This window comes from Giraffa tippelskirchi, chromosome 9, assembly GCF_054371585.1.
Source record: "Giraffa tippelskirchi isolate mGirTip1 chromosome 9, T2T-mGirTip1v1.2.pri, whole genome shotgun sequence".
In the NCBI taxonomy this organism is placed as follows: Eukaryota; Metazoa; Chordata; class Mammalia; order Artiodactyla; family Giraffidae; genus Giraffa; species Giraffa tippelskirchi.
The window spans coordinates 36,591,788-36,618,712 of record NC_137283.1 but is presented as its reverse complement, the minus strand read 5'-3'; the positions used below and the strand labels follow the sequence as shown (position 1 = coordinate 36,618,712).

The window sequence follows — 26,925 nt, the reverse complement described above, 5'->3', positions numbered from 1 at the left end:
TTCTGTGAGCATCTCATCCTAGAAGGCACTCTTCCAGGCACTGGAGATGCAGGGAACAGATTCAAGTTCCCAACCTCACAGAAATGACATTTCTAGTGAGGAAAGATGGTTACAATGCAGAAGTATATGCATAATATGTCTGATGATACATTCTATGCAGAAAAATGAGGCAGGCTAAAGGGGATGAGAAGTGTGGGAGTAGTGGCTGGGTATTTTACAAAGTGGCTGGAAAAATCCTCACTGATAATGTGACATTTGAGCAGAGACTTGAGGTCAGTGAAAGTTTAAACCTCATGGATATTTAGAGAAAGAATACTCCAAGCGGAAGGAAGAGTACAGGCAAGCCCTCTGAGGTTGGACCCTTAATCCTCCTTAAATATTTCAAATGCGGTCTAGGGGCTCAGCACGTCACAATAGTTAAGAGCCTGTATGACTTTGGAATTTGAAAACTGGGAAAAGTTCTGTATATTAGCCACTGACAAATGACTTGAAATCTCTGAGACTTAAGGTAAAGGACAGTGCAGACAAAGATTAATACTGTAATTGGCATTGTAGTGAGTTCAGTAAATGTTAGCTATGACAAGGGAAAAAAATGCTTCTTAGGGACACTTGCTTTTTCTATAACACTTATGTATTAATATGGATCACAAATGTTGAACTGAAATTCTCTTCTAAATATTAGTTCAGAATTATAACATGAGTAGAAAAAAATTTTTTTCTGTGTGTTCCTGGACAAACTGTTTTCCTTTATGAACCTTACATTTTGCAAAATGAGGAAATTACATTAAATGGGTCACTTCAGTCGAAAGTCTTCAGATAGTATGAAAGCTAATATCCCTGTTTGAAAATCGCTGAAAAGGAAATTTTATATTTACTTCTGATAAGGATAATGAGGGACTTGATGACCATCAGGCTTGCTTGAGGCTGAATTATGAAGCATAGAATTTGGTCGCTAATGGCACTGGCTGTGGAGTGTGACAGTCAAGCCAAGGTACTATCCCAGAAGGCTGTCAAATTTACACTTACAGAGTAATGCTTTCCTGAAACTCTTTGTCTTTTTAAGATATTTTCAAAGGGCTCCATCATCCAGGTCTAAGTACAACATTTGGTCTATTTCTAGGCCCCTTCCTCCAGGTTAATTCTCTTTCCAAGTTCTTTTCATAAATTAGCCTAAATATGATTAGTTGATGGGTCATAGGACTCTGGGCACAGAAGGAGAAGCCAGCAGAGGAAGGGGTCCATCTATAGCCATTTCCATGAGGAAAATGTGCTCAAAAAATGAGTTGAGGAGTCAGGAATACACTCTATTCCTTACAAGGTATTTTTCACCATGTTTGAAAAGCTACAGGTCATACAGCACAGGTTTCCTTACTCATCCTTATAATCTTTAAACAAGATTAAACAGAAGTAGTCAGAGCATTGAAGGGACAGCTAAGTATACAGAGGCAGAGGAATGTACAGAGAGGCCTTAGAATTGCTAGCAACTAAGTAGCAGATCCAACAAAATTTATTCTGAGAAATGCCATGTTTCATAACAAAAATGTCCTTCCTTTTCCTTTGCAGAATATATCAGACCTCAGAATCTGCTAATGCTGATTCTGCAACTTACTGAACGTTGACTTCGGGCAAGTTTTCCGATCTCTCTGAGTGTTAGGCTCTATTTATAAAAAGTGGGTAATGATAATGACCTAGCAACATTGTCTGGCACATAGTATGTCTTCGGGACATGGTAACAACTATTATCACGATAAAAGGGAAAGGTGGTGGTTGTATGGAGTTACTCAGATTGTAAGGTACTTTCTAGCTAGGAGACAGGATGCTGATTTTGTTTAAAAAATAGGTAAATATGAAGCTGAAAGGGCTTTCCTGGTGGCTCAGTGGTAAAGAACCCATCTGCCAATGCGGGAGACTCAGGTTTGATCTCTGAGTCAAGATGATTCCCTGGAGAAGGAAACGGCAACCCACTACAGCATTCTTGCCTGGGAAATCCCATGGACAGAGGAACCTGGTGGGCTAGAGTCCATGGGGTTGAAAAAGAGTTGGACACGACTTAGAAACTAAACAACAACAACAATAATGAACAGAAAACTTAAGAAATAGGCGTGGAAAAGATCTGAAGACAAAGAAGTCAGATACTTTAGATGTTACATGATTAAGGTGTTGAAAAAATAATCACACAGTTGGCAATCGGTCCTCATTCAATGCTCCTAAAATTCTTATATGTCTTAACTTCTCCGTGGAATTCTTACTGGGAGCAAATCTACTATAATGGAAATTCTCTGAGGCAGTGACAACATGGGACATATGAAATGGATGTTCTGCAACACTTGAATTGAGACCAAAATCCATTGTGCTAATTTGTTACTGGAATTTTGCATAATGACACATGCTCAACGGCCATTCATCAGCTTTGTAAGCTATGTCACATGACTCTATCATGTAACCATTGGACTAAATGCTGTTTTGATGAGAACTCTCTCTGTGTTTGCAGAGTGGAGATATCATAACATTTTTGGAGCATAATTATTACCTCTGTGTTAGTGACTCCGTTTTTTACCTTCAGACTTATTTTGCTCCTAACCCTGTGTAATAGTTACTCAGCTGAGGTCAAATGCAGAAAAGACTGGGAAGCAGAAGCTGCATTAAATTTTATACAGTCTGCCTCCCAAAACAAATACCAAGTGATCAACATATAACTCTTGAAAAAAAAATTCTACTTAAACACTTTAGGCTTATTTAACACCATCTTTTCATGTCCATAAACTGTAAGCACTTGAAGGGATGCAGACTATTACATTATATACATGATGGTTAAACAACAAGGTCCTGCTGTAAAGCACAGGGAACTATATTCAATATCCCATGATAAACCATAATCGAAAATAATATGACAAGAATATAAATATGTAAAACTGAGTCACTTTGCTGTAAAGCAAAAATTAAATACAACATTGTAAATCAACTATACTTTGATTTTTTTTCAAAAAATGGACAAATGGAAAAAATAAGCAATTGAAGGAACACAAGGTGCAAAAGGCTGGAACATGAATGAGAATATATTCAATCTCTCTTTTAATTAGAGACATGGAAAATCAGAAAATAAAGAGATAATACTTTTAGCTAACAGGTTGGGAAAAATTTAAATAGGTGATAAAAACCTAGTGGATGAAACAGGCACTTCTGCTCAAGATTGTGTCTTGCAGCCTTTCTGGAGGGGAGATGCGGTGATGTCCATTAACGCTTACAACACACTTGCCCTTGCTCTTTTTTCCAGGAATTCCAGTGTTAGGATTTTTATTGTCAAAATTATATTTGTACATAAATTTTCAAGCTATATGGGCAAGGATATTTACTGTAGCTGATAGCTGTGACAACATATTACTACCTATAAAGAGTTATAAATACACATAAGTGAGATAACATTTGGCAATATTATCTCTTTGGGAAGGACTATTTGCTTGAATTTCTTTCCTCTTTGGTGTACTGCGTGCCTTGCTTCAGAAATCAAAGGGCAGAGTAGAAGGCAAATGTCAAACAAGTAGAACACATTTGGCTTTTGAGTTTCAAAAAGTTTCAAAAGCCTTGACCCTGATATTTAGAAGCTTGTATAATAAATGAGAAAAACTTATCTGTCTCTCCATAGATAAAAACTTCCTGGCTTGGGAAAGTGAGGAAGTCAGAAGGGGAGCTTGTACATAAGTTGTTACATATTATATAAATAACTTATTATTTGTATAATAAAAAAGCTGGAAAGGAGCTTCCACAGAAGGATGAGTCTAGTGGTAGGAAGTAGCAAAAGCCAGATTACTTTGCTGAGTCTTAGAGAAAAGAAAATCTGCTTCTTAGGTAAATGTTTAGAAAAGACCAAACCCTCCCCCATCACCATAAAACCCGAGACTGCGAGACATGTGACAGAGCTGTTCTCCTGGGTTCCTTACCCTACTGCTCTCCACCCAGGTGCCCTTTCCCCATAAAATCTCTTGTTTTGTCAGCAGATGTGTCTCCTCGGACAATTCATTTCCGAGTGTTAGACAAGAGCCCAGTTTTGGGCCCTGGAAGGGGTTCCCCTTCCTGCAACAGAAGGATCTAATGGGACTGGGGTGGGACTCAGGGTTGATCATCAGAGATCTACATGGATCAGAGTTAGAGGACCAGATGGAACAAATAAACCTCAGCATCTGCCAGCATGGAAAGTCAACAACCAAAGACAAGACTCTGCAGCCACAACCTCTGTTCTACATAAGCCTCATGCTGCTGCTGCTGCTAAGTCACTTCAGTCGTGTCCGACTCTGTGTGACCCCACAGACGGCAGCCCACCAGGCTCCGCCGTCCCTGGGATTCTCCAGGCAAGAACATTGGAGTGGGTTGCCGTTTCCTTCTCCAGTGCATGAAAGGGAAAAGTGAAAGTGAAGTCACTCAGTCATCCAACTCATAGAATTCCGCTAAATGTCAGACTCAGAATTGGCAGAGATTAAGTTTGGACTATGCAGGGGAATAGAGTGCTAAAATAAAATGAAGCTGAACTAAAGAAAAATAAAGATAACCGAATGTCTTCCTTGTTTGAGTTACTGGGATGAGAGAGTCTCTCACTTAATACACCATGAAGTAATATGTATCTATTGAAAATAATGAGGCAAGTATATGCACTCTGATGTGAAAGATCTGCAAGATAAATTTTAAATTAAAAAAGGCAAAAGAAAGAAGGATTTGAGCAGTGTGCATTCTATTAGCATAAAAATATTATATGTTCTAAGTGTTCCCAGGATATTAGTAGAAATGATTAACTGTGATTTGCTCCAGAGACTAAAAATCTTCATCTGATACAATTATATAAAGATTTCTTTTAAACCAAGAGCTTACATTATTTTATAATACATATTTATCATTTGTAATAAAATTTCCTTTTTATCCTTATGTCATGTTTTGTGATCCATTACATTTAATTAGAACTCCATTTATGTAGCCTTTATTTCAACAATTTCCAAATGTAGGATGAAAATGTGTCTTCAATATCTTTTGAGTGCAGCATAAAGCTGCCAAAGAGAATTTTTTTTCCTGTGAGAAGGAATGTTGCGATGTATCTTAAGGAAAATTACCCTTTCTTCATCATTTCTGTAAAAGTTGATATGCAAACTTTTCTCACCACAAAGCTACAGAAAACTTTCCTAAAAATGTGTCAATAACCAGAATAAGGATGCATGATTCAAAGGGCTGGACAAAGTCACACATTTTCATACACTCTAGCATGCAGTCAAGCATGCAGGTCACAGACTCTGAGAACAGCATCACAATTTACATATGTAGTTAAAGAATGGTTCCTTCAAAGTCATCCTACAGTTATTTTAAGCCACGGAAAACATTCAGTAAGTCATTTTTGGGGGGCACTGCATTCAGAGTTTATGGCGCATGTTACAAATGTCCTAGACATTCAAACCATCACTTTCTAAGGATAAATTTAAATATAAATTTTAATAGCAGTCAAAGGTCATTTGGACTTAAGTATGGTGAATAAGGCAGTCACTCGATTTAGTTAACAAACTTACAGTAAAAAAAGAAGTGTGGTACAACTGCAAAACAACATGATCACTCTATAATCTCTGAAGGAAAAAATGCCTAGTCCCCAAAGAAACTTGAATGTTTCAAAAACTATACCATCCTTTGAACAACTGCCTTGTCTTCCTACAGACTACTGTAACTTAATTCTGATGAACACATTTTAGCTTGTTAAAAACCAACTTAATGACTTATAGTAGCATTCTCTACAATTATTTTACAATATGGAACTACAAGATTTTTAAAGTTATATTTCTAAATACTTTAGATCAGCATTTAAAGAGGGTCATGAAACTAATTTAGTGGTTGAAACCAATGTTAAAAATACAGAAGAGGAACTTCCTTGGTGGTCCAGGGGTTAAGATTCTAGGCTCCAAATGCAAGAGGCTCGGTTTCAATTCTTGGTCAGGGACCTAGATCCCACATGCCACAACTAACGATCCTGTATGCCACAGTTAAGCCAAATAAAAGAAACAGAAGAACACCACCAGAGTGTCTCAAATGCAGTTGGTGTAGATATGATTTTATCAAACTGCTTCTGTTATGTATTTTTAGACAAGCATTCATTATTCAGCAAAAACATATTCACCAAACACAATACACCTGTCAGCCATTTGGACCGCCAGCTAGTCCTCTCTCACCTAGATAATCTCTAAGGTTCTTTCAACCTTAACATTCTCTGGAATATTGAAGTGCAAGTTTAATAGCCTTTTCTAAATTTTTTGAGATAATTTTTAGTGATTATTGTGTGCTCACCTCTGTGAGTATGTCAGTATCTCATTTAATCTTTGTTCCAATTAAAATTGCTGCATCACAAACCATTCTAAAACACAGTGGCTTAAAACCGCAACAATCACTTACTCAACTGACCAGTTTTGAGCTCAATCAGCAATCAGCACAGAAGGTCCATGTCTGTTCCTCAGTGTGTCAGTTGGAGTAGCTTCACTGGGATTGGGGAAGCCACCTTCAGGATGTGTCACTTCATGGCTGGCAAGCTGGTGCTGGCGGCCAGCTGGGAGCTCAGTCATGGCCAAGGGCATCAAGACACCACTCATTTTAATGAGTTTCTAGGACTTCTTCTCACCATAGTGGATGGTTCCTAGAACAAGCACCCCAAGAGATAGTAAGTGGAGCTGCTAGTTTCTTAAGGCTCCAGAACCTGACATTGGTGAAGTGACTCTAAAGCCTAGATTAAACAGGAGGAGGGGCTTCCCTGATAGCTCAGTTGATAAAGAATCCACCAGCAATGCAGCAGACCCCAGTTCAATTCCTTGGTTGGAAAGATCTGCTGGAGGAGGGATAGGCTACCCATTCCAGTATTCTTGGGCTTCCCTTGTGGCTCAGCTGGTAAAGAATCCACCTGCAATGCAGGAGACCTGGGTTCAATCCCTGGGTTGGGAAGATCCCCTGGAAAAGGGAAAGGCTATCCACTCCAGTATTCTGGCCTGGAGAATTTCATGAACTGTATAGTCCATGGGGTCGCAAAGAGTCGGACATGACTGAGCAACTTTCACTTACTTAAATAGGAGGAAATATTGACTACTCCTTGATAAGAGAAATGGGTAAAAATTGGTGGGGCATTTTTCAAACTGCCACATCTTCAAAGAACCACATAAGGTATATTTTCCAGTAATACATCCCAATATTACAGATAATGCAACAGACACAAAGAGTGATTCAGTAATTTTCCCCAAAGTCACAGTTTTTACAGGTTATCTAAGACCTGAGCCCAGGTCTTTCAGTCTCTAAAGCCAGGATCCAGGTATTCCACTGTTCTGTCTCTTCCTGTGATTAGTGCATAAAAAATACTACATCCTTCATAATTTATAGCCAGAACTTGCTGCTTGAGTGTAAAAGACCCAGGAGTTCCATGAATTGAGAAAAACATGGGTAGGGATTTGATCTGATAGTGAGTAGGTGAAAAGGTGAAGGAACTCAGTGATCTCTGGAAGAAATATGGGAAGATAAGCAGACACAGCATCAATGCGATGCTTAAACTGAAGCAAAATAATAATACATGAAAAAGTCACTCTTAACTTTATAACCTTTTTGAAAAAATTATTCCAGATATAAATACACATGTCCCTTAAGCATGTATTGAAATTCTTTGAGCCTTTAAGAGGAAAAGTGCTCTAAGTAAAAAGTAATTTTGTTATAAGCCAAAACAACCTATCAGCATATAGCAGGAGTAAGTGTGTTTTTTTCTTATGTTTCCAGAACTGAATACTAAACATGATCTAGTATTTTTGCTTTCTGTGATGTGAGATGTAAGTGGTACTTAAATATTCAACATGAAACTCAATTCCAACCTTTGAGAATAACCCTTGCTCTCTAACACAAAATACAAAAATATTTAAAATTCAGCAGAATGCAAGACACATTACTGGCCTGTTGACAGAACAAATTCTTTCCTATAAGGAAAACACAGGAGTCATTCAAATTCATAGAAATAATTAAAATGTGTTTTCAAGTGTTCAGGGTATAGTGGCAGTTTGGTTTTCAATGACATTCTTTAACTTCTAAAGGTGTGCTTTTTTTTTTTTAACTTTTTAATCTTAAGATACAATGTAAAGACTGTTTTCATTTTTCAGTCAGTAATAAAAATCTTGGCCTCTGTGATGTTCAATACACTAACTTGTAGAGAAGAGGACAATGTATTTGATCACCAGATTTTCACACACCATCTGCACTGCTGGAACAATGCTTGTTACATTCCTTCTTGCAACCTCAATATTTAATATTGCATTTGTTTTAAGCAGACATTTAAGAAATAATTGTTAAGTGAATAAGATATTCCATTTGTTTTAAGAAACAATATTTACTCATAGTCTATATCCACTTAATTGATTTAAATCAAATTCATTAATATTTAAAAATACATTTTACCTTTCCTCCCTTACTTGTTATAGAGCAGCAGGCACCTTAGAGACCATCTCTTCTAAACCTTTGTTACAAATGAAGAAATTGAGCCTAGGATCACAGAATCTATCAAATTTGTGTGCAAATGCTGCAGACACTTAAACCAGGTAGAACCCCATCTAAGTGAACAAGGACTCTTCTGTTTTCATTATCAACATGAAAGGGAAACATGGCTACCACTTAGCAAGCCAAACATGAGCCAATGTTCTCCCAAGTGGGATGCGGCCTGGAAAAGAGGAGAATTTATCACATAAACCAATTCAAGCATTTGTGATTTCTTTTCTCTTTTTCTTTTTTTTAGCACCATTGGCCTTAACATTATTCTCATTATCTTTACATCCCCCCCTTTTTTAGTACAACATTCAAGTGTGGAAGAGATCAGGTGTCTGTTGTATTTATTACCATCGTGGCTGGTATCTGGAGCTTAATAGGAAGCAAACAAATATAAAGTTGCATTGTTACAACATCTCCGCCTCTCAGTCTCACTTGTTTCAGATACAGTAAGTCCTCTATATACAAATAAATGAGTTCTGTTTTGAGAGCACATTTATAAGTTCATTTTGTTTAAGTCCAACAAAGTTAGCCTAGGTATCCAACTAACCCAATTGGCTATATACTGCTTTTACGTTTGCTTCCAAACATACTGTGCTTCAAATAAAGATACTGTAATGCTGTACTCTATACAGCTGTTGTTGCTGAGTCACTCAGTCATGTCTGACTTTTTTGCGACCCTATGGACTAAAGCCCACCAGGCTCCTCTGTCCATGGGATTCTCCAGGCAAGAATACTGGAGTGAGTTGCCATTTCCTTCTCCAGGGGAATCCTGACTCAAGGATTTAACCCACATCTCCTGCATGCAGGCAGATTCTTTACTGCTGAGCCACCAGGGAAGCCCCACTCTATACAGTACTATAAAGTACACAAAAGCACAACCACCTGTAGAGTGTGCATGTGACAATGTACACCAGACATGTGAACTAACTTATGTGATTAGACACGTGAACACACATTCACATCTTTCAAAGTTTGCAACCTGAAGGTTCATACATAGGAGACTTACTGTACTAGTTACATCTATGGAGTATGGCTTCCCAAATCTGCTCAGGAAGTACAATGCCTAGGGAACCATGAAGATAGTTTCATTTACTTTAAAATCAGTAGAAGAAACCAATCCAGATTGGATTATATTCATCTTTATACCAAGATAGTCACAAAATACAATCATTAATGTTTTTGTAGAGAAAGGGCTCATGAAGGCAAAACTTCCTGGGGTCCATGAAAATCCTGATGTGGTCCTGGGCTCTCCTGGGCTGCTTTAAGAATTGGTGATGCTATAGAAGTGCACTGACTTCACTGAAAATCTATAGGCAGGAACCTGGAGCTCAAAGGGTTTCCCAGCAGTTGGAAGAAGTGAGCTGACTTCTGGCTGCCATCTGAGAAATATCCTGCATTACCTAATGGTTAAACCAATGGTTAAACCAGTGGTGGAAACTGTGGAAAACTTTTACTCAGTTTTTCCATTTTGATGATTATATGGGACAGACAAGTCTACATCTTGGAATGAAGACAATTATGAATGACCATCTAACATTTTATTAAAAGAACATCCAGTGATGCTTGAGGTTTGTTTCAGGGGCCTGAGGGAACCCCTACCCCTGGCATCATCAAATAAACTTTAAAGGGGTCATGGGAAGGGAAACAAAGCAAAGCAAACCCCAGCAATTTGTGCAGTATCATTCATTTCAGCAAAAGTATTCTGATGTGGTTAATAACTTCAGAAATGGTTTCACAAATTCAGATTTCCTGTCACTTTAATATCCATTATTTCACACCATGGTATACTCATTCTTCATGAAAACAAACAGATGAAATGAGCACAGAATGTAACTCATGATTTTACATGCGAGTCATAAATTCCTCGAAGAGTCTTTATAAAGAGGAAGGTGCCAGTCAATGATAACATGACATCCAGGCAGCAAAAGGAGTGGCCTGGGTGGAATTGAACAAATTTCCATTTCATGTTGTAAATTGCTGATCACATTAATCAGTCCATTCTTGATACATACAAGACATGCGTTTTATTGTGATCGTTTATATAAAAACAGTCATGGAAAATATGGAATATTTTTAAAATTTAGAGAACTTAATATTGGCAAGAGCAGGGGGTGACAGAGGATGAGATGTCAGATGGCATCTCCGACTCAATGGATTCATGAGTTTGAGCAAGCTTCAGGAGACAGTGAAGGACAGGAAGCCTGGCGTACTACAGTTTATGAGGTCAAAAAGAGTTGGACACAGCTTAGTGACATAACAACGACACTACTGAACCTGTTTTAATTTGGGGGAGTTGAGTGGAACTGTTTAGCACTCAAAATGTCCCAAAGTATACTATTGTTTTGAAATATCTTCACTGTGTCAATCTTCAATTTCTAGATGATTTTATTTGTGTGAAATATTTGTGAAAAGATTTTTTAAAAGGCTAGGAAACCTAGGTTCAATCATTGGGTCAGGAAGATCCACTGGAGAAAGGAATGGCTCCTTACGCAAGTATTCTTGCTTAGAGAATTTCACAGACAGAGGAGCTTCCTGGGCTACAGTCCATGGGGTCACAAAGAGTCGGACATGACTGATCGACTAACACACCCCCCCACACACACACACATAATAACAATAACAATAATAAATGACTAAAATCCATTTATATATTTTAAATCTATTCTCCAATTATAAGCATACATTCTATCTTCCTAACAATATAAAGACATGATTTGCTCATGAAAAAGGAAATTAACTAATGGTGGATTTTCCTCACAAACGCTTGACCATGGAAAGGTAGGTGTGAGTGTACAAGTTTAAATGAATATTCAAACAACTACTTTTAAAATATGGAAAGTCCCATCTTAGAAGTTATGTAACAGGCATTCCTTTATGGTTCATTTCTTAAATTACTGTATTTAATGATCATTTCTCAGATACAAAGGAATTTAAAAATATTTGCAGATGGAAACACTGCTAGATAAGCCTTTTGTAAGGATTTTCTTGAGTAAAAATACTCAACTACTGCCCTTCACAGAACTGATACTCTAAGCCTATTCCATCTTATTTGATGCTATCCCATTCAAACTTAGTTTGAATCATTCTACATCTGTCACCTAATATGTGCCAGACACTGAGTTTAACAATTAATGGGCTACAAATATAAGGAATCCATATTTTCTACCTTTAAAGAAATCCTTTATTCATCCAACAAACAAACATTTCATGCAAACAAGGGCAAAATAAAGGACAGAAATGGTATGTGTAACAGTAAAAGAAGCAGAGATATTAAGAAGAGGTGGCAAGAATATACAGAACTGTACAAAAAAGATCTTCATGACCCAGATAACCACAATGGTGTGATCATTAACCTAGAGCCAAACATCGTGGAATGTGAAGTCAAGTGGGCCTTAGGAAGCATCACTATGAACAAAGCTAGGAGGTGATGGAATTCCAGTTGAGATATTGCAAATCCTAAAAGATGATGCTGTGAAAGTGCTGCACTCAATATGCCAGCAAATTTGGAAAACTCAGCAGTGCCCACAGGACTAGAAAATGTCAGTTTTCATTCTAATCCCAAACAAAGGCAATGCCAAAGAAAGTTCAAACTACTGCACAATTGCACTCTTCTCACAAGCTAGCATTAGCTCAAAATTCTCCAAGCCAGGCTTCAACAGTACGTGAACCATGAACTTTGAGATGCTCAAGTTGGATTTAGAAAAGGCAGAGGAACCAGAGATCAAATTACCAACATCCACTAGATCATCAAAATAGCAAAAGAATTCCAGAAAAACATCTACTTCTGCTTTATTGACTGCGCCAAAGCCTTTGACTGTGTGAATCACAACAAACTGGAAAATTCTTCAAGAGATGGGAATACCAGACCACCTGTTCTGCCTCCTGAGAAATCTGTATGCAGGTCAAGAAGCAAAAGTTAGAACGGGACATGGGACAACAGACTGGTTCCAAAATGGGAAAGGAGTACATCAAGGCTATATATTGTCACCCTCTCTGAGGTCCCAGTCCTAGCTGAGAGGAGGCAGGTCTCAGCAGGTGGCTCCCTCAGGGTCAGGTCCTCAGATGATGCCCAGATGTAATCACTAAAGGAGCCAGGTGCCCAACCTAACTGCCCTCGGGCTCCTCAGTTCAGTCGCTCAGTCGTGTCCAACTCCTTGTGACCCCATGGACTGCAGCACGCCAAGCTTCCTTGTCCATCGCCAACTCGTGAAGCTTACTCAGACTAATGTCCATAGAGTCAGTGATGCCATCCAACCATCTCATCCTCTGTCGTCCCCTTCTCCTCCTGCCTTCAATCATTCCCAGCTTCAGGGTCTTTTCCAATGAGTCAACTCTTCACATGAGGTGGCCAAAGTATTGGAGTTTCAGCTTCAACATCAGTCCTTCCAATGAACATCCTGGACTGATCTCCTTTAGGATGGACTGGTTGGGTCTCCTTGCAGTCCAAGGGACTCTCAAGAGTCTTCTCCAACACCACAGTTCAAAAGCATTAATTCTTCAGTGCTCAGCTTTCTTCACAGTCCAACTCTCACATCCATATATGACTACTGGAAAACACCATAGCTTTGACTAGATGGACCTTTGTTGGCAAAGTAATGTCTCTGCTTTTTAATATGCTATCTAGGTTGGTCATAGGTTTTCTACCAAGGAGCAACCATCTTTTAATTTCATGGCTGCAGTCTCCATCTTCAGTGATTTTGGAGCCCCCGAAAAATAAAGTCTCTCACTGTTTCCACTGTTTCCCCATCTATTTCTCATGAAGTGATGGGACTGGATGCCATGATCTTAGTTTTCTGAATGTTGAGCTTTAAGTCAACTTTTTCACTCTCCTCTTTCACCTTCATCAAGAGACTCTTTAGTTCTTCTTCGCTTTCTGCCATAAGAGTGGACTCATCTGCATATCTGAGGTTATTGATATTTCTCCCGGCAATTTTGATTCCAGCTTGTGTTTCTTCCAGCCCAGCGTTTCTCATGATGTACTCTACATAGAAGTTAAATGAGCAGGGTGACAATATCAGCCTTGACGTACTCCTTTTCCTATTTGGAACCAGTCTGTTGTTCCATGTCCAGTTCTAACTGTTGCTTCCTGAGCTGCATACAGACTTCTCAAGAGGTAGGTCAGGTGATCTGGTATTCCCATCTCTTAAAGAATTTTCCACAGTTTGTTGTGATCCACACAGTCAAAGGCTTTGGCATAGTCAATAAAACAGAAGTAGATGTTTTTCTGGAACTCTCTCGCTTTGTTGATGATCCAACGGATGTTGGCAATTTGATCTCTGGTTCCTCTGCCTTTTCTAAATCCAACTTGAACATCTCGAAGTTCATGGTTCAGGTACTGTTGAAGTCTGGCTTGGAGAATTTTGAGCATTACTTTGCTGGTGAGTGAAATGAGTGCTAGCCTGTGAGCTGGGCTCCTCAGGCCACCCAAATGGGCAGAGGCAGGTCCCACAGACTGTATTCCATGCAGACAGCTGCTACTAGGTCCCTAAGTCAGGGCTGACAGAGATGTTCACTGCCACCCTAAGACCTAGCCTGGGCAGTGGGCAGCTGTGGCGAGGGCTCTGGAGCCCCACAGGATACAGCCCCCAGCCGTTTTGGGAGGTGGGGGGCGCGGGCTACGTGAGAAGTGTGGGATCCAACTCTTGGTTCACTCTCTGCCTAACGACTACCACTTCCCTGATTGCTGGCTGAATCCCCTCACTAAAGTTCGCTCCTTGACAGTTGGTTGTTTGTGGGTGGGACCCACTAGGGCACTGACCAATGGCTGAACAGGACCACTAATGGTCAGACCTTGACAGTCGGTTGCTGTGGGCAGGGCCAGGGCATTGACCAATGGCTGAACAGGACCACTAACGTCAGTCTTTGACAGTCGGTTGCTGTGGGCAGGGCCAGGGCATTGGCCAATGGCTGGGCAGGACCACTAATGGTCACTCCTTGACAGTTGGTTGCTTGTGGACCGGGACCACTGTGGCACTGATCAATGGCTGAGTGGGACTTGTTGCCTGGATACTGTGCAGAATAATGGCACATAGTGATGGCATGTGCTAAGGGCTGTGCTCAGCTATGCTCTGTTACACTACTTTGTAACATCTGAGGTCAGACGACTCTATATTATTTTACAAACTTTACTTTCATCTCTGGCTCCAAGGTGGATGCTCCTGCTCCTGTCATCACGTATGAATCTTAGCCAGCAGGAAGCAGACTGGTATGAAATCACAAGGAAAAATGACCATCATGAAATTTAGGTTGTGCAACAATCTATATGGTATTATCTCATTTCTATAAAATATAGCATATATACTACTTGAAATATATATAATGTGTATATTTTTGGTATATATACATATATAACATATGCATATATGTCAGCTCAGTGGTAAAGAATCCACAAGGAGTGTGTGAGTGCAGGCAAAGTTGCTTCAGTTGTGTCCAACTCTTTGCGACCCTATAGACTACCCCACCAGCTCCTCTGTCCATGGGATTCTCCAGGCAAGAATATTGGAGAATCTCTTAAAACCCGCATCTCTTATGTCTCCCACATTGGCAGGCAGGTTCTTTACCACTAGAATCACCTGTGAAGTCGCCAACACAGGAGATGCGGCTTCAATTTCTGTGTCAGGAAGATCCCCTGGAGAAGGAAACGGCAACCCACTTTAGTATTCTTGCCTGGAAAATCCCATGGACAGGGGAGCCTGGTGGACTACACTCCACGGGACTGTGGAAGAGTCAGACAGGACTTAGCAGCTAAACAACAACATGTATCTCTATACAAGAAGAGTGTATACTCCTCTGGGCAATGGAAGTAGCAGGTAGAAAAGAGGGATTTCTACTTTAAGTAATTCTAAACTATGTGAAATTTTATATGTATTACTCATAAAAATATCTGTAAACTAAAGACAAGACAGGCTACCAGAAGTGTTAATATGCTTATATTTCTCTCCATGAACTTTCCATTAACACAAACATACACATTAAACCAAAAAATGATTACCTTTAACTGACTTTTATATAGAGATAAAAACCATCAGATAAAATTACATTTTTCTCTTGGTTAATTTAATGATCATGCTAAGGAAAAAGTAACCCAACATTCATTTCAATAAATGAAAACTTTCATAAACATGCTCTGTTTCTTATTCTACCACTGAGTGTAATAGGTCCTTTGCAAGAGAAATAATAGTACCAAGTAGTTATTAACATTTTCTTAAACTTCAAGATGTCAACCAAGCATTGCTAGATCTGTCATATTTCTAAATGAAGACTTATTTTAGAGCAGTTTCAGGTTCACAGCAAAACTGAGCAGAAGGAACAGAGACTTCTTATATACCCCCTGGTCACCCCCCAACAAGCAGAGTCTCCCCCATTATCAATTTCTACTACAAGAAACACAAGCTGGAATCAAGATTGCCAGGAGAAATATCAGTAACCTCAGATATGCAGATGACACCACCCTTATGGCAGAAAGTGAAGAAGAACTAAAGAGTCTCTTGATGAAAGTGAAAGAGGAGAGTGAAAAAGTTGGCTTAAAGTTCAACGTTCAGAAAACTAAGATCATGGCATCTGGTCCCATCACTTCATGGGAAATAGATGGGGAAACAGTGGAAACAGTGTCAGACTTTATTTCTGGGGGCTCCAAAACCACTGCTGATGGTGATTGCAGCCATGAAATTAAACGACACTTACCCCTTGGAAGGAAGGTTATGGCCAACCTAGATAGCATATTTAAAAGCAGAGACATTACTCTGCCAACAAAAGTCCGTCTAGTCAAGGCTATGGTTTTTCCAGTGGTCATGTATGGATGTGAGAGTTGGACGGTGAAGAAAGCTGAGTGCCGCAGAATTGATGCTTTTGAACTGTGGTGTTGGAGAAGACTCTTGAGAGTCCTTGGACTGCAAGGAGATCCAATCAATCCATCCTAAAGGAGATCAGTCCAGGGTGTTCATTGGAAGGACTGATGTTGAAGCTGAAACTCCAACACTTTGGCCACCTCATGCGAAGAGTTGACTCATTGGAAAAGACCCTAATTCTGGGAAGGATTGGGGGCAGGAGGAGAAGGGGATGACAGAGGATGAGATGGTTGGATGGCATCACTGACTCGATGGACATGGGTTTGGGTAAACTCCGGGAGTTGGTGACAGACAGGGCAGGCTGGCGTACTGCAATTCATGGGGTTGCAAAGAGTCTGACATGACTGAGCGACTGAACTGAACTAGTGATATAATTTTTACAATTGATGAAGCTATACTGACACATCATAATCACCCAAAATCGACAGTTTACATTACTGTCACTTTTGGTGCTGTATATTACATGGATTTAGAAAAATGTAAAAGGACCTGTATCCATCATCATGGTATCATTTGGAGTATTTTCATCACCTTAAAAATCCTGTATGTGCCACCTTTTCATCCATCCCTTCACGCTAACTTGTGGAAACCACTGTTGTTTTTCCTGTTTCCATAGTTTCACATTTTCCAGAATGTCATATGGCTGGAATTATGCAGTATATAGCCTTTTCATATTGACTCCCAATGTTTAAACATACATTTAAGGTTCCTCCATGTCTTTTTATGAAACAAGAGCTCAATTTGTAAAATATCAATCATGTTCCTATCATGTTATTATAGTATTTAATGTCCTGTAACATTAAGATAGCTTTTGGATATATTGAAAATAAATGAGAACAGTGCTTTTCTTGAAAACAAATGATGTTCCAAAAAATATTACTAGTAAAACTGAAATGAAAAAGACATAGAAAGATTGAGAATGTAGAATGCATAGGAATAAACTTAAGCAAGAAGGTAAAATTATAAAATGCTGATGAAAGAAATCAAAGAATACATACACAAATGGAAAGACATATGTGTTCAAGGATTAGAACCCTTACTAAGGTTAAAAATGTCCATAGCACCCAAAGCAATCACACAATCAATGTAGTCCATATCCAAAGCCCATGGGCACTGTTCACAGAAACAGAAAAAAAAACTTTTTTTTAATTCATATACCATAAAGACTTTAAATAACCAAAATGATCTTTAGAAGGAAGAATTAAGCTGAAGGTATCACACTTTCTGATTTCAAAATACATCACTAAGTTTCAGCAATTAAACAGTTGGTACCCACATAAAGACAGATGCAGACCAATAGAACAAGAGAGTCCAGAAATAAACAAAAGTGTACACATTTACCTGGTCTTCGACAAGACTGTCAAGATTACATAATCGGAAAGGGCAGTCTCTTCAATAAGTGTTGGGGAGATTGGTTATCCATGTGTTCTAATCACAATTTTAAAAAAAAGATGAGAATGCGGATAATCAGTTCCCTAATATCTAATCAGGGAATTAGGGTTGATAATGAAATAAAAGACTCATCAGTATCTCTAGTTTTCAGTTATAGTCTGAAGGATGAATATTTTATACTTTGGATAATTAGAAGATATATAATAAGTTCAAACTCTCAAGAATTACTAGCTTCACTTCCATTTAGTTGTATGAACTTGGGCAAGCAATTCATTTGTCCATGCTTCAGTTTCATTATTTGTGAAATAAGCATAATAACTAACTCATAGTGTTATAAGGAGCTATCATAGTGCCTGGAATATGGAAAACTCTCAAAAGAAGTAACTTACAACAAGGCTGTTGATGGTATCTGTTGATCATGATCTGGGGGGAAAAATGCGTTAATTTTCTGTCTTCTCTTTCTCTTCCTCTCTTCTTTATTTTTTTTCTTCCTTCCTAGTTTTTTTTTTTTAAACCTGTCTTTTATTTCTGCCAGAGGGCCTATGCAATTGTATCTTTCTTCTGGGTATTATTTGCCAAGCAGGTGTAAAAGTGCAGTGCAATATAATTTAGTAAAACTTAATTTTAGGTATTGGATTTGTGCTTCTCTCTGTGTGAGTGTATCCAGCAGAATTCTTGCAAAGCTGTCAAGCCATATGAAAGAACCTAGGCCAACACAGCATATTACCATGAAGGACCAAAGGAGTCAATTTTCTAATGTCTCATAGTTGGCTTAATTTGTTTTTTTCTTAAAGGTTTAGATTAGGAAGGGATAAGTAAATGTATTCTTATAATTACTAAACAGGGTAAGGTTTTCTTTTGCCTCATTCAGAGCAGATGCAAAAGCCATTTTGTCATATTGCAACACAAGGTCTAGAGACCATCTGGAGAATTTATTAAAATGAAAAGGAAGCAGTACATTTTGGATTACATGCTTTTAATAAAGATATGAGAGAATCCATCTGATTTTTACTATCTTCATCATCTGTAAGTTTTTTATATGTAAATATTTCTTTCTTAAAACAAGAATAAAATTATTAGAGACTGCAAACACTGCCAAATAAAACTATTTTTAAGAAAATCATAAAAATTCCTTCCAAAATTCCCCTTACAAATATCAAAGAAATAAAAAAAAAAAACTTTCATATTGAATGGCTATTTTTTAGGAGGTATATCAGGAAGGGAGAAGGCAATGGCACCCCACTCTAGTACTCTTGCCTGGAAAATCCCATGGACAGAGGAGCCTGGTAGGCTACAGTCCACGGGGTCACTAAGAGTCGGACACGACTGAGCAACCTCACTTTCACTTTTCCCTTTCATGCACTGGAGAAGGAAATGGCAACCCACTCCAGTATTCTTGCCTGGAGAATCCCAGGGATGGCGGAGCCTGGCGGGCTGGCGTCTATGAGGTCGCACAGAGTAGGACACGACTGAAGCGACTTAGCAGCAGCAGCAGCAGCATATCAGGAAGACTTTCCCTAAAAATGTTTCAAATGACCTGATATTCTTATCAACCAAAAAGAGACGAATCTGAGTGACAAATAAGAATTCTGAAAAGAAGAAAGAAAAGAGAAGAAAATGAATGATTTTTCTAAAATGTTTACTGTAAGTAGTGGTTGTATAGTTACCTGAGGTACAAATATCATAGACCATCTCCCTATCATGGGGGTAGGTCATATTTCTTGGCCATTCAGCAGCTTTCTGTATTAGATTCTTCTGCGAGCTTAACTTGTATTAACTCTTTTATTCTTTCTTACAGTGTGATGCGGGTGGTATAGATATTAACCCCATTTCACAGATAAGCAAACTGAGTGACAAGAGTTGAAGGGACTTACGAGGTCAAGGTCATACAACTGGGAAGTGATCGAGCCAGGATATAATGAATTCAGTTGATCTGTTTCCAGAACTTGTGCCATCACCTCTTACCCTGGACTCTTGCCTGGGGAAGAAGACCGTAGGCAAAATGTGTCCATTCCTTGGGCTCCATTTCCTCATTGAAAAACTGCATTGGATGTATGAGTTTGTGAAAACAGGGGAGTAATCCAAGGAGAACATCAAAACTGAGCATTCTGGACAACACAGCTAATGATGAAAGATTAAAATAATTAGAATGACTGAGCCTTTTAGAGGTGAGGAATGTTCCTACTTGTGTTCATGAATACCAGTAGTAGTAGTCATAGTAGCAGTAGACAGTGGTGCCCATCTTTACTTTCTTTCTGCAGAGAAATTTTGTTTATGTTTCAGCAAGAAAAATATTTTTGCCTAAAGCCTGTGACTTTTTTCAAATTTGCAACAGAAAACTGCATATCATCTTTTTCTTGAAAAGTTATGAGGGTGCGAGAAAAAATCATGACTCTGCTGTTTACCACCCATAAAAGCTTAGCTGAGATTTTTAATTTCTTGGAGCCTGCATTTTCTTGTCTGCATAAAAAACAGCAGTACATTCTTACATGGTTGACGAGGATATTAAATGAGTTATGCCCATAGGGGTGCTTAGCATTCTGTCCAGCAACTACTTACTATTTAACATACAATCATTATTATGATTACCATTACTATTAATTCCTGTGGTCAGTGATGAATCTTTTGACATGAGTTTCAGTCCTCTAATGTGCATGTGTTAAAGCCTGGTCATACTGACACAGATGCCTGTCTTTTAAAACAAAGGTGGAAGTAAAAACAGCAAAGGCATTGTGTGATGTGAATTCACCTTGGTCATCTACCCTTGAAATTTTGTATCAGTTCTTATTGTTAATTAAGAATGACTCCATTTGAAAGCTAAAAATTCCATAGGAAGCCTATGGAATCTTACATTGTGATGAAGTTTTAAGCCAAATAGAAACACACACATCATTACATGGTATTGCAGCCATTTAAGACTGAGACATAAGTAAGTAAAGATGGTTTTACCTGATCTTTGCATGGAGATATAATCCTAAATTTATTGTAAAATTAGAGATCTTGAAAATGTTTCCACACTGTCTCCTGTCCTGTGTACCAGTGACTCCATGCAAACCAAGAACACCAACAAATGTTACACAGACATGCTATTGGCTTTTGCTTTCACTCTCACTAGTTAAGAAAAGATTTGGAGAGATCAAGTTAGCAGCAGGAGCAGAGGGTGAAATATATAACAAATTGAATGACTTCCATTCATTACTTATTTCCAGTATTTTAAATATCATAAAACATGGGTAGTATTTCCTCCTGCATTAAGTTGCTATGGATAAAATTTTAAATTAGTTTTTCTTTTTTGTCAGAGACATAGAAAGATGAAACCCAGGTATGTTATTCCCTGAGGATGAGATTTAATTGGCATGAATAACTGAAGTCCATCTACAGCAGTTTAGTACTTTGAAGGGTTTTGTTTTTGTTTTTTGTAGTTTTTGATTCAAAATTCACTCTCTTTGAGATTCCAAAAAATTTTTTTTTAATTTTATTTGCTTGTCTTATCAAATACTGAGTTTGCACAAACTGGGTTTATGGTATATCCCACTATAAGGTAAGCTCTGTGAAGGCAGGGATTTTGTCAAGCTGCTTACAGCTAACAGAGAAATAATAATACATGTTGGCAGGCAGTCCTTACTTGTCCAATGAATAAGTCAAGGTTTCTCAACCTTGGCAAATATTGACATTTTGTTTGATTCTTTGTTGCAGGCAGCTGTCTTCTGCATTGAAGGATGTTGAACAACATCCTTGGCCTCTACTCTCTAGATGCCAGGAGGTGCCAGTATCAACTCCCCTCCCTAGCTGTGACAACTTCAAACGTTTCCAATTATTGCTAAATGTCTCCTGGGGGAGGGAAGGGCCCACAATGCCCTTTATTGAAACTACTGCAGTAAAAAATTGTTTGACATGTCAAAGGAAGTCTTCATAACTATAGGTTCCTAGATGAAAACAAAAGAGGAATTTGGAAACTACTTAATTTGTATAATCAATACTGACTGCTAAGTGACTTCAGTAGCGTCCAACTCTGCAACCCTATGGACTGCAGCCCTTTAGGTTCCTCTGTCCATGGGATTCTCCAGACAAGAATACTGGAGTGGGTTGCCATGCCGTCCTCCAAGGGATCTTCCTGACCCAGGGATCACACCTGGGTCTCTTATGTCTCCAGCACTGGCAGATGAATTCTTTAATCTAGTGCCACCTGGAAAGCCCTAATATAATCAATATAAGCCACTAAAATGGATCATTGATTCTCCACCAAGTTAACAGGATTGTTGAATCATTTCAAGAGATTTGTTACAGTAAAAGGGAAATTATTTTTCATCATCACAGGGCAGAGGAGAAGGGGTCACTCTCAGTCACTGACAGTAATATTGTGGCAGTCTTTTGTCATCCCTCCTATTGCTCCCCATCCAGTTCTTTAAGGAACCTAATGTTATTTCCAGATCTGAATATAGAGGTTCTAGCCTCAAAGTTTACAAAGTATTTAACATTGTAAATGGGATATGGAACTCGGGGTTATTTTGGTGATGCAGCTGTTGGCAGCTCATACATTTCTGGAACGTGAGAAGCATCTTCTGACAATGTGCAATTGTTGTCTAAGCGACTACATTGCCATTTGCCATGATTCATGGTGTTTGGAGGACTTGGAAAATTTGCCACCATATTAGCAAGGAGGAATGTTGGGTGTGAAGAGAGGCCTAGGGGAATAGGCTCAGTGTTCGCACTTCATCTTCGCCAAGTTCTCACCTCAAATGAAATGCAAGTGGGTGGTATTTTAACTAAATCAATCTCTGTATCTAAAGAGATACACATGTTTATATGATTTTCTAACCTGGATATGCTACTGCTGCTGCTGCTAAGTCGCTTCAGTCGTGTCCAACTCTGTGTGACCCCATAGACGACAGCCCACCAGGCTCCTCCATCCCTGGGATTCTCCAGGCAAGAATACTGGAGTGGGTTGCCATTTCCTTCTCCAACGCATGCATGTATGCTAAGTCGCTTCAGTCGTGTCTGACTCTGTGCAACCCTATGGACAGCAGCCCACCAGGCTCCTCTGTTCACGGGATTCTGTAGGCAAGAATACTGGAGTGGGTTGCCATTTCCTTCTCCAATCTGGATATACTATCCATAAAAGAGGGGATGGCAGTGATGCTAGATGAGGTATTTAAAGCACTTAGCACAGTGGCTGGCATGCAATGAGAACTGAGTTGGTATAATCTATTATGATAATTATCATCATTATCAAACATATGCAGGAGGTGTTATACCTCATAAGCTACTTGACTATGATGGAAAGAGCAACGATGCAAGGACAATGAAGTCATACAGGATGGAATCTTGGTTCAGCTACTTCCTAGCTGTGCACACTCTAGTATGCATTCAATCAGCATAGTTACACTGTGTTGTATTAGTAGTAACAACAGACTTCAATATCTAAGTTGCTTGCAACTCTTAATACCTTTCTTGCTCAAATCCATGTTCATCAAGGTCCAGCTGCAGCTCTGCTCTACATCAATTTTATGCCAAGATCCAGATTGTGAGAATAGCCTCTGTGCAATGAATACATTAGATTCATCATGGTAGAAGGAAATTAAAAACATGGCAAATCATGAAGGGGTTCTTACAATTTCTGCTTAGAAAGGCAAATATAACTTCTGCCCACAATCATTGGCCAACATAAATAACATGGCAACTCCCAAGTTCAAAAGGGCAAGGGTATATACTGGAACAATATTGCAGAGAGTACCAAGATGGCGCCACCATCGACTACCCTCTTAAGTGGGCCTCAGAGGCCTCATCTTTGCTTCTGCAACAGTGTTAGCAGTTGGAAATGAAACTAATACACTTGGAGATATTATGATGTGCCAGACTCTGCTTAAGATATACCTACAAAATCTCATAGAGTCCTCAAAAACAATCAGTTAAATTGACATCCTTGGCTCCATTTGACAAATTTTTAAAAACCATAGGTCTCGAGGAGGTTAAATCATATACAAAAACTACAGGACCCAAGCTGAATATTTGCAGTTGCATAATCACTTATTTTTGAAATAACTTGTTTCTAATTGTTTTAGACTCTATCTGCATGTAGGAAGAGCAGTAGGAACAAAACTGGCTGGCTACAGATGGTGCAACTAGCCCTTTGGAGTTCTGACTCACTAACTTTCTAGTTTTTCTCCAACAAAATCCATGGGCAGGGGCATCTACCCTGGCCACTCTTTTTTTTACTCAGTTTTGGTCTGCTGCCTCCCCTTCTCAGACTCCAAGCTATTCATTTCCATCTTTCTCCTCAACTCCTGAAAATTAATTACTTTCCCTCCTCCTTTCCACCACCCCAATTCCAAACCTTTTTGGCAAATCTTTGTAGTAAACAGATGGGCTATCTGTGTTGCTGGGAGACCACTTGATACATGGAACCCAGTCCAAATGGAGTGAGAAGGAAGAGGACGTATCACCTACAGGGTAGAATGCCTCAGAATGCTAAAGACTCCTCCTCCTCCTATTTTTTTTTTTAATTTTTAAACAAAATTTGGCCCCCTAGGGATCTCACTAGGGATCGAAACTGTGGCCCATGGCAGTGGAAGGGCAGACTCTTAACCACTGGACTACCAGGGAAGTCTCCTATTCTATTTTGAATTGAACTCTGGCTTCATTCTCCACACTCCCCTCATGGGTCTCAACTTCCTCATCTCTAAAATGAGAACAATAGTAGTTACTATTGCTAACTACTACTAATAGTAACTATTACTACTAACCTATGGGGGTTTTGTGAATATTTAATGAAATAATGTTTATCCAAGGCCATAACACAACTTCTGAAAGAACTCAATTGTTTTGTTGTTGTTATTTATTATTGTTGGCAGGCTCAGAACACTAAGGCAGGAAGAGTGTATGAGGTGAGACGGGGAGCACTCAGTCCTACTTACGATGGATTTGGGGAGCTTAATTTGAGGACTGTATTTTAGGCAGAGAATCTCAGTTGAAACAGCATGAGTTTTACAGAAACTTGAATTCCAATCCCTGTTTAGCATCTCATGAGCTATGTTACCTTGTATAATTCAGCCTGACGAAATCTATTTTCTACTTTTTTTTCCCCCTTTTTTCTTTTTTTCTACTTTAAAATTACAGGCGTAGTAATTTGCTCCAGACCTGACACAGTGGCCACGAGATTACCTGCCCGGCATACTGCCCCATATTTTTATGATTCATGTATTTCCAGTCTCCCCGCCAGCCCCCTTCGCCTTGACCTGGCCCCCCGCTTATCCCTGAGAGAATGGGCAGTATTCACTCTGTTCTTACATCTCCCCCACCACCTGGCACTGCTGGGCCACGCGAAGAACATTCCATGAATGCTCCAGGGCATGACCAGATTGGCGGTCTGTCTCTGGTGTCCAGAAGTTTCCAGAACGCACACACCTCTCCACTTATAGTGTGGGTTGCCTGTTTCTTACCTGGAACCCAGGTCTTCAGGCGGGGGACCATCCTGCTGAGGGGGCCAGCCGGCTTTTTCCAAACCTACAGCCCCAAAGTTGCCCTGGAGCCTAAGGGTACAGGGCGCGCCCGCGGCGACGCGACTCCAAGGTCGCGGTTTGGCCTCGCCCACCCTTTCGCCCTCGGCCCCCGCAGCTGGCCAATCGCAGCCTCCCCCGCGCCGCGGGGCGGGCTCCCCTCCCCACCTCCGCCGCTCCCAGGTCCCCCCCCCCCGCCGGCCCCTCCCACCCTCGCAGACCGTGCACGCGGCGCCCGCACACGCAGGCTTCTAGAACCCAGCCGGTGCGAGCCCGCTCGGGGCACCCAGCTCTCCACCGCCTCGCTCCCCGCGCCCTTTCCGAAAAGGGGCTTCTGGCCCTGGGCCCTGGGGCCGAAGACGGCGGTGGCCCTCGAACTTCATTTTCAAAGGCGCCGCTGGGTGAGAAGCCGGAGTAAGGCGAGCTATGGATCCCGTGAGCCAGGTAGGACTGACTGGGCAGCACGGGTGATGCCGCGCGACCCCCGGGGTCTGGATGCCGCGTCCCCCAGCCCCTTCCTCATGCTCTCTCTCGCTCTTTCTCTCTCTGTCTCGCCTTCTTGGTCCACAGCTGGCCTCAGCAGGTACCTTCCGGGCGCTGAAGGAGCCCCTTGCCTTCCTGCGAGCCCTAGAATTGGTGAGTAGCGGGCTATGGGCGGGGAGGAGCCAGCAGGTGAGGAGAGGTCGGGTGGGGTGCTCTCGGCTCGGTTCTGCTCCAAGCCTGGGAGGCCAGCCGCTTCCTTCAATCCTCCCCACTCCTCAGGTGCCTTTCCAGGATGGCGGGGACAGGATGCAGGGATCCGGCTTGGAGGCTGGAGCGTGGACGAATTTTTGCAGGCGCTTAGACGAGGTGTCATCTCACAGGCGCGCAGGGGCTGAGGAGAGAAGCCTCCTGGGGAGACCGGGAGGAGAGCAGATGGAGGCGCTGCCGCTGGCCTCTGGCTGCTCACCTGCATTTTGCGGGGCTGAGGGCGTGAGAGGAGGGACCTGGGGCTGAGCGAAGTAGCAGAGAGCAGCCAAGCTGCGAAAGTTGGTGAGCCCGGCAGCAGCTCTCCGCCCCGCCTGGGCTACTGGAAGCGCTGTGATCCACGCTCCAGCGACAGGGAAGCTGAGAAGCTATGAAAGATAGCAGCGTCGAAAGCAGGACTTAATTCCTCCCGTCTCAGAGTTTCTCTATGCGCTCTCGAGGGCTTTTCTGATTTCTCCTAGAACCTCCCAGCCTTCTCTGGAGCTTTCTTCAGCGCCTGGGTTTTAGGAAGTTGTATTACTCTTATGTTCTGTCTCTTTAAAAAATAACTTGATAGTCCTAGGGCAGCTTATCTATTGGCAGAGGAGTAAGGCGCAGAAAAGCTACCCACGGGGCCACAGAGCTTTGTTAGTGTTGCCGGCTTGGATGATCGTTATTCAAAGTGAAATCTGCGGGTCACACATTCTCTCTTGCTAGGAGCTCTGAAAGGCAAGCAAGTCTATCTGAACAGAAAGTTCAAAGCCCGTCATGTAGCATTAATCACAGGCCCTATCACTGAGGAGATAGGAAGTTATGTAAGAGCGTGTTCTGTCCTCCCAGATCTTAGCTCCAAGGCCAGTGTCCGGGTTTGGCAACACAACAGTGTTACATGCTTACATGGTTGATCAGGGTAATCACATTTGCCTTGTTCGTAAACC

The 26,925-nt window shown here is 40.5% G+C and overlaps 2 protein-coding genes and 1 long non-coding RNA gene across 4 annotated transcripts in view; 2 read left to right on the top strand and 1 right to left on the bottom strand.

The window, feature by feature from the left end:
* CADPS (calcium dependent secretion activator) overlaps positions 1 to 25,457 on the bottom strand; it is an 807,294-nt gene extending 781,837 nt beyond the window's left edge. Inside the window, exons 1-2 of the mRNA XM_081524519.1 lie at positions 25,205 to 25,457; positions 6,424 to 6,652 (exon numbers count right to left, since the gene is read on the bottom strand). The gene's annotated coding sequence lies outside the window, so the exon portion shown is untranslated. The remainder of the gene's footprint in view (positions 1 to 6,423; positions 6,653 to 25,204) is intronic.
* On the top strand, positions 14,491 to 21,667 carry LOC145519797 (uncharacterized). The gene is made up of 3 exons (XR_014063927.1): positions 14,491 to 14,791; positions 19,564 to 19,933; positions 21,462 to 21,667. It is a non-coding gene; the product is annotated as an uncharacterized LOC145519797 (long non-coding RNA).
* A 26-nt stretch (positions 25,458 to 25,483) lies between the features above and the next one.
* SYNPR (synaptoporin) overlaps positions 25,484 to 26,925 on the top strand; it is a 314,626-nt gene continuing 313,184 nt past the window's right edge. For both annotated transcript variants that reach the window (XR_014063914.1, XM_081524531.1), the window contains exons 1-2: positions 25,484 to 25,705; positions 25,832 to 25,897. Coding sequence is in view for 1 of the 2 variants with exons in the window: in XM_081524531.1 (XP_081380657.1) it covers positions 25,688 to 25,705; positions 25,832 to 25,897 (84 nt within the window). In the remaining variant the exon portion in view is untranslated. The remainder of the gene's footprint in view (positions 25,706 to 25,831; positions 25,898 to 26,925) is intronic.